The following is a 7574-nucleotide window of genomic DNA, read 5'->3' as shown; positions in this document are numbered from 1 at the left end:
CCCCCCCCCCCCGGGCACCACCCCAAAAAAAAAAAGGGGCAAAAAGGGGCCCCCCCGGTTGTTCCCCCCTTCCCCTTTTTCCCCCTGCAAAGGGGCCCCGGGGGGGGGAAAAGCGGTTTTTAGCCCCCCCCCCCCCCCCCCCCCCCCCGCCCCCGCCCTCCCCCTCCCTCGTGACGAGGTTGGCGTTGCTCGCTGACGCTCTCTCCCCAAAGGCAACAATGTCTGGGCGGGGTGGGGAGTGCCTGCGGAATGGCTGGGGAGTGTCTGAGCGGGAGTGGCTCGAGGTGTCTGCGGGGAGGTATTTGCGGGGCGGGCCTCGCCTCAGGCTCGCGCATCAGGTGCGGGTTCTTGTTGAGGCTGCGCGGCTGGTTGAGCTGCCTACCCCGCACGGGAGAGAAGGGTCGGGGACACGCGTAGCAAAGGCGGGGGGGCTGCGAAGGAAGTCGGGGCTGCCGCTTCGCGCGAACGAGGCAGGAGGAGTTGCACTGCTGCAGCATGAAGGCCGCGTTGGCCTCGCACTCGCCGCTGTTTGCCCAGCTCGCGCAGTCCTTGTCGAGGTCGAGGTACGACGGCAGCTCGCACGCGGCGCCGCACGCCGAAAACATGTACTGCGGGTTGCGGATGCACTCGCCCGCCCTCGCCCACCCCTCGCAGTCGCTCGTCCCAGAGTGCGCCCGCTCTCGCCGCAGCCCGGCCAGCCGCTTCTTCTCGGCGAGCCTCGCCTGCAGCTCCGCCTTGTGGGCCGCGCTCGCGCCGCCCCCCTCCCTGCGCGCCTGCGCCTCCACCTCCGCCTCATAGTCGTAAGAGTCGTCGTCGTCGTCCTCATCGCGCTCCGCCGCGGGCGCCGGCTTCTGCATCTCCCCTGGCTTGGGCACCCTCGCCGCCGCCGCGGCCGCCGCCGGGTCGACTCCAGTCTGCTTGACCTTCCCCGTCGGGTTGCTCCTCGAGACGGGCTTCGGGGTCGCGGCGGGCTTTGCGGCCTCGGCAGGCTTTGCGGCCGCGGCGGCGCCCTGCGGCTGTGGCTTTGCCGCCGCCGGAACGCCTTGCGCCGCCTGCGCCTTTGGCGCCGCCTGCGCTGGCACCGCCTGCGCCTTTGGTGCCGCCTGCGCTGGCACCGCCTGCGCCTTTGGCGCCGCCTGCGCTGCCGGCACAGCCTTCGCCGCCGGAGCTGCCTGCGCCGCCGGAGCAGCTTTCGCCGCTGGCGCAGCCTGCGCTGCCGGTTTCGCCGCCGGCACAGCCTTCGCCGCCGCCGCCGGAGCCGCCTGCGCCGCCGGAGCAGCTTTCGCCGCCGCCGCCGGAGCCGCCTGCGCCGCCGGAGCAGCTTTCGCCGCTGGCGCAGCCTGCGCTGCCGGTTTCGCCGCCGGCGCAGCCTTCGCCGCCTGCGCCGCCGGGGCCGCTTTCGCCGCCGGAGCCACCTGCGCCGCTGGAGCAGCTTTCGCCGCCTGCGCCGCCGGCACAGGGGCCTTTGCTGCCGGAGCCGCCTGTGCCGCCGGTGCAGCCTTAGCCGCGGGTGCTGGCTGCGCCTTTGGAGCCGCCTGCGCGGCCGCTGGCACGCCCTGCGCCGTTAGCAGGGGAAAACACGCGAGGAGCAGCAGGCACGGGCTCCGCGACATTATCAACAACTACTGCCTGAGACTTGAAGAAAGAAAAACACTAATCTGAGCTGATGACTGCACTCCAAGTGCTCCAAGTAATGCGGGACGGCACACAGGCATCCCTCCCTTGGGTTGTTTGTTGCGCACTGTGCCTCTGTGTTCGTGCGTCGCCCATCTCTCCTGGAGATGTCAGATGACTGCTCTATTGATTACTTTGTTTATTTATGTATTGGCACACAGGGTGTCACAGGGTGCCAGCACACGTGGGAATAGGCTGCAACGCATACGCCGACGCGGTGGCGACAGCATACCTCGGAAATGACGACACGGAGGACGCCTCGAAAGTGGTGCGGGACGCGGTGTGAACTCGGCCATGCATTGTACACGGTACGGGTGCGAACGGAGGCGGCAGAGGACACAGAGAAGAGGGAGATAGTGGACCGACGGACGTACGGACACATGTGTAAGAGCGCGCACGAGTGGGTGTGCGAACAATATCGAAAGACGGTGAGGCCGGGATCGCACACGGCAGGGGTGGCGGGACGGCTGTGGAGCGAAGTGGCCGTAGCCAGCCTCAAACATCGATGGGACAATAAGATGAGATTGCCAGATGAGAATGGGGGAAAGGACAGACGAGCGACATTTGACGACGTCGGGGGTCACACAATGTGACGACCAAAACGATCTTGGGAGCCAGGGTGAGACAGCAGGCCGGGGTGCCACACGGGGCACACCACAGGCGGTATTCTAGAGGGGGAAAAGAAACGGGGAATGAGGGGCCCCGCCACGAGGAGCGCGTTCTGGGGTTGCAGAGCGTGCAAATCGGCTAGGGATGAGGCCGCAAAACAGGCGCGCGAGGCAAGGAGGAGAATCGGAGAACGGAGAGACTGGGACGACTGGACACAAAAAGACAGTGAGCCACCACAGGCGTTGTTGGCGCACCTTGAGCGGCAAATGCGCTGGGAATAAGGAAGAGGCGCGTTACTTCATGCGGAAGCTTGACAAACACACGGCGAGGGCGGCAGCAAGAGTCGAACGGGCGGCGCCTGACTCAAAAGACACGGCGACATTCTTGAGACGCGCGAGGCCAGCCTCCTTAAAGGCAATGGGGTCTAGATTTGGAGCGCTCGCCGAAGAGGAGTACGACAAAATAGCGCCCGTGATTGCCTGCACGCTGCCCGCACTCACGGACTCCATACCCGAAAGAAAGAGAGGGGAGCTCGCAGGAGAGGTGACGAGGGAACTGCAGGTAGTGGGGAAGGCAGCCTCGATTGCCATACAGACATGGGCGCGAAACAACGACAAGACCAAGGCACGGGCAGAGGAGCGAGAGAAGAACATAGGATGGTAGGGCGCCTGTTCACGGCATGGAGGGTGAGCCACGCCGAACGTACTGAACGTAGAGCCGAACCGGGGGAAGCCGGGGAAGACGACCCCGAGGAGGACGAAACACCTGTGGTAATCCCGTCGTCAGCTGTCACGATGCGCCCGAAGGGGACCCCAGCGCCAACATCATCGGTGGAGGTGCAAGTGTTCGAAGAGAGAGTGGACCTGAGCAACGATATGACTTGGCGGCAAATGATCGCAGTGGCGTCAGAAGAGTCGTCCTTGCGCGAGGAGAGCTTGATAAACTCGAGGGGCCAAAATATGCCGCGAGGAGGGGGGCAGAGCTGCGCCGAGCAGCGAGAGCAAGGGAGCGGCAGGCGGCGGCACCGTCCAAGGCGTGCGCCACCGTCCAAGGCGTGCGCCATGCACTCGCCGTTATCGAGCGTCCGAGCAAGCTCTGCCCGACGAGCGGCTTGCTGTGCGGACGCCTTCTTGTGGCTCTCGTCGAGAGCGTTTTGCGTCCCGGCGGGTTGAGAGAAGATGTGTCGTCTGATGTGTCACTGTGTACGTCATATCAGTCTTGATAACAAGCACGGTCGATCCGTCAAAGCGATACACTCGTTCCTATCACGTTGGAGGGCTGGCACAAGATCACGTCCCCTGCTGTGCCTTTGTGAGTCCGAAGAGGCGTAGAATTCTCTTTGTCTTTCAGCCAGTGTCCTTGGGTTTCTTGAAGGACGTCGACGTGCAGCTGCTGCTGTTCGAATCGTTCGGCGGGTTCGGGAAGGGGGTCGGCGAGATCCTCTGGAAGGCGGCGAACGTGCTGCAGAACAAGCTGACGCGGGCCCAGTACCTCGATGAGGTGACTTGGACCACCAAGAATTGGCTGGGGCTGCAGAAGCAGCGTGTATCTCGGTCGTTCTTCACACGGCAATCGCAGAGCAGATTGTGAATGAGCTTGCCTGTGGCGGGGGCGGGTGAGTGCACGGAGCTAAGTGCCTCGCCGCCCTCGCAGGAGTCGCTTAGGCGGCTCCCGTGGTGTACCTGTATTAGTGCCAGTGCGCGCCAGTCCCGTGCCCCGTGAGAGAGAGATTTTTAGCAATACCAAACAAATCTAACACTCACACGTGTCGTGCGAGAGAGCTTTGAAAAAATCGTCTTGTCCTTTCGCCTGCGGAAGCGTTCAGGGCTCCCTAGATGTCCCCGCCGGTCTCAGCTCGATTAGAGGCACAGTGCACAGCGCAGTTGGCTCGGTGAGATTCTTTTTTCATTGCTGATTGGATTCCGCCTCCTTTCGTGCCTCCCTTGCAATGGTGAAGATTCCCGCCGTCCCCAAGCCGTCAAAGACGTACGTCGCCGGGCAGCGTGAGAAGAATCAGAAGGCCACGCCCCCGAGCCGGCCGGTTCGCGTGGTTGAGGCGGAGGAGGTTGAAAACGTCCGCGCGGAGCTCGTCAAGGTTCCCGAGAATTGCCTCGAGATGCAGCCGGTGGTCACCGCCGCCGCGGCTCCGCTGGCCGACGGCCTTGGCCCGGTGGTGAAGGAGGCCTTCGGCCCCGGCGCCAAGGTCAAGCAGATGCGGCTCAAGTCAGGCGTGCGCACCGAAGAGGCCAAGAAGTCGGAAGACAACATCATGAAGCTCATCGAGCTGATCACGCAAGGCGGCAGCTTCGACTACACGTTCGAGGAGGACCTGTCGATCCCAATTGACGGGAACGAGCAGATCGACAACATCGTCGTCGAGGCGGGCACGTCCATCGCGATCGCCGTCGAGTCTACGCCCATCAAGCAGAAGGTCCCGATCCTCGGGACCGTCACAGTCGGGTACCAGTTCGTCATCACCTGCCCTCTCGTGGCGAAGCTGTCCCTCGACTTTGCCGATGGCGCGGAGATCCAGGTGCCATTCAGCTCCCTCGGCTGCTGCACGGACTGGTGCGCCTCCTGCAAGGAGAAGCCGCCTTCGGCTTGCTGCGAGTCGGGCGGTTGCTGCGTCAAGGGCGGCGAATGCGCGTGCTGGACCGAGCCGTATCTTGTCCTGAGGCCGCGCACGCTCGAGCTCGACGTTCCGCTCACGCTGTCGCTCAACGACTCCATCATGATCTCCGACATCCCCGCCATCATCTCCGACCCTTCCAAGCTCCTCAAGACGCTCGTGATTGCGGTGACGGAGCGGCCCTACATCAAGGCCAAGGCCGCGCTGCGTTGCTGCCGCGACTGGGTCTGCTTCCCGTTCATGCAGCTGTTTTCGCTCTGCGCCAACACGTGCCTCCTCCCGTGCGTGCTCCGCGGCCTCTCGAAGCGCCTCGTGGGCATGACATTCGGGCCGGGAGCTGACAAGGAGGCGAGGAAGCGCGCGCGCCCGGAAGCGACTCGATAGATAGACGACCGATCTCTCCGACTATAGGCATGACCCGTGGACGTGGCCGAACGAGCGGCCCGGTATCGCCGAGATGCCGTCCTGCGCCCTCAGTCTGCTAGACTGACTGCTAGGGACGGGCACCTATACGCGGTTTTGCGGCCACACACGCGTCGAGGTTGAACGCGCGCAGGGTGTCACGTGAGACTTGCGCTCTCGCCGCGCTGTGGTCGGCGCGCGCCGCGCCGTTCCGGCCGACGCAGACGCGTTAGTTTGTTGTGAGAGCAGATTGTGAATGAGCTTGCCTGTGGCGGGGGCGGGCGAGTGCACGGAGCTAAGTGCCTCGCCGCCCTCGCGGGAGTCGCAGGCGGTGTTAATGCCAGTGCGCGCCAGTCCCGTGCATCGCGTCGTGCGAGCTGGTCAAATTCTTTTTCGCTCCCGTGAGATAAAATATATTCATTCAAAAGCGCCGTCCGCCGTGCCAAGGGGGAGGGTCGGGAGGGAGCGTCGCCCTTCGAGGTTCGAGCCGCAAGCCGCATCCCGTCGGCACTGTCCCTGAGTGCGTCCCGCCTTGGCGGCATACACTCGACGAGGACAGTCCGGCCGACGGTGTCGCGCGCCGGCGACGGAGCGGCGGGGTGCCGGCCTAAGCAAAAGAAATACCCGGAGCAAACGCCGCCATCACTTCGGTGCTCACTCATCCCCCCCGCCCCGGGCACTCAAAGGGCGCGCCGATGGCGGACCCCGCGCAGCTGCTGCTGCGCATCGAGGCGCTCGAGCGACGTCTCAACACGCCGCCGCCGCCGGCTCCGCCTGGCTCGTCCTTTGCGTACGTCCCTGCTTCGACGGGCGACTCGTTTTTCCTGCTGTGCTCTGGGCTCATGGTGTTCTTCATGCAGGCGTGCCGCCTCCTCTCGTCGAGCTTGCCGGCCGTTGTTCGCCACCCGAACCCTCCCACCCAGTTCGCTTCCCCACACTGTATGTTTTGCGCAGTGGCGCACCGCACTGCTCACGGCGACAGACGCCGGCGCTGTGCACCCACTCTCGCCCCCCGACCCCGTTTGCGGGCGGCCGCGTGTGACTCGACCGCCCCGCCCCCGCAGTGCGGCTTCGGCATGCTCGAGTCCGGGTCGGTCACCTCCCGCTCGACTCAAGCCATCCTGCTCAAGTGCGCACACGCACGCCCTCTCCTCCCTCTCCCTCCCTCTCCTCCTCTCTCCCCCGCCCGCGACCCGCGCCGCGTGGGCGGCCGCGTCGCGCGCCGACGCCGCCCCCTCCCCTCTTCCCCCCCTCCCCCCCTCCAGGAACCTCCTCGACGCTTGCATCTCCGGCCTGCAGCTGCCGCAGAGCCGGCGGCGCTGGTGTGAAGGGCGCCTGTTCACGGGCAGGCGCGTGAGCAGGCCTGCTGTGGTGGATGGTGGGGCACGCCGTCGCATTCGACGGCGGCAACGGCTTCATCGGCGGCGAGGTCGGCTTCTCCCCCTCCTCCTTCTTCACGGCCGGCTACAGGAATGCGGACGACCCGGGGCGCGCAGTCCCCCCGTCTTGTGGCCCGGCGGCCCCCCCCCGCCAGTAGTGGACCGTCGTCACCTGTGGCTGAGGAGGAATGAGTAGGTACAGCTATTTGCTCTGGTGGTTCCAGTGGACCTTCGCCGCCGCCGCAGCAACCATCGTCTCCGGCGCGGTGGCGGAGCGGACGCACTTGCTCGCCTACCTCTCCTACACGGTGGAACAGCTGCAGTGCAGCACCGCAGCAGTGTAGCACCGCCTCCTCCGCCCCCCCCCCTCCAGCTCCGAGCCTGAGCCCGCCTCCCGCCCTCACTCTCCCCTCCACACGCGGCGCTGCGACGCGGCGCCAGGTCCTCCCCAGGTCCTCCCCGCCCTCCCCGCTCCCCTTCTTGATCGCGGGCTGGTGAGGTGTGGCGCAGGTGCTCATCACCATCCTCATCTACCCGGTCATCGTGCACTGGGTCTGGTCCGCCGAGGGCTGGCTCTCCGCCTCCAACGCGGACGCCTTCCAGGGCGGCGTGATCGACTTCGCCGGTCCAGACGTGTCCAGCCCGACGGGACGCGTCCACGACACGTCCCCTGACCCGCGGCGCTGTGCGGCTGCAGGCTCCGGCGTCGTCCACCTGACCGGAGGCACCGCCGGGCTGTGCGGGGCGGTCATCATCGGCCCTCGCAACGGCCGCTTCCAAAAGCTTCCCGAGGGCGGTCTCGGCGTCCCGCTGCCGATGCCTGGCGCTCCCCCCCCCCCCCCCCCCGGGCTCGCCTGGCCACGCATCGGGCGAGAGAGTGT

The 7574-nt window shown here is 65.9% G+C and overlaps 3 protein-coding genes across 3 annotated transcripts in view; 2 read left to right on the top strand and 1 right to left on the bottom strand.

Annotated features, from left to right (window-relative positions):
- The window catches only part of EMIHUDRAFT_449114 (hypothetical protein), a gene marked incomplete at both ends in the record, with an annotated part of 3246 nt that extends 454 nt beyond the window's left edge, over nt 1-2792 (bottom strand). Inside the window, 3 exons of the mRNA XM_005789213.1 lie at nt 468-734; nt 909-1010; nt 2664-2792. Coding sequence (XP_005789270.1) covers nt 468-734; nt 909-1010; nt 2664-2792 — 498 coding nt within the window. The remainder of the gene's footprint in view (nt 1-467; nt 735-908; nt 1011-2663) is intronic.
- A 1422-nt stretch (nt 2793-4214) lies between these two features.
- On the top strand, nt 4215-5656 carry EMIHUDRAFT_433714 (hypothetical protein). Its single transcript, XM_005789212.1, has one exon. It carries the CDS (start codon nt 4232-4234, stop codon nt 5294-5296), a length of 1065 nt encoding a protein of 354 aa, XP_005789269.1. The 5' UTR covers nt 4215-4231; the 3' UTR covers nt 5297-5656.
- A 353-nt stretch (nt 5657-6009) lies between these two features.
- The window catches only part of EMIHUDRAFT_201096 (putative ammonium transporter), a gene marked incomplete at both ends in the record, with an annotated part of 3007 nt that continues 1442 nt past the window's right edge, over nt 6010-7574 (top strand). The window contains 7 exons of the mRNA XM_005789211.1: nt 6010-6210; nt 6379-6443; nt 6623-6651; nt 6676-6817; nt 6890-7001; nt 7204-7318; nt 7391-7489. Of these exons, the coding sequence (XP_005789268.1) occupies nt 6010-6210; nt 6379-6443; nt 6623-6651; nt 6676-6817; nt 6890-7001; nt 7204-7318; nt 7391-7489 (763 nt within the window). The remainder of the gene's footprint in view (nt 6211-6378; nt 6444-6622; nt 6652-6675; nt 6818-6889; nt 7002-7203; nt 7319-7390; nt 7490-7574) is intronic.

This window comes from Emiliania huxleyi (assembly GCF_000372725.1).
Source record: "Emiliania huxleyi CCMP1516 chromosome Unknown EMIHUscaffold_13, whole genome shotgun sequence".
Classification (NCBI taxonomy): Eukaryota; Haptophyta; order Isochrysidales; family Noelaerhabdaceae; genus Emiliania; species Emiliania huxleyi.
The sequence above is the reverse complement of the archived record's forward strand: the minus strand, read 5'-3'. Positions and strand labels throughout refer to the sequence as shown.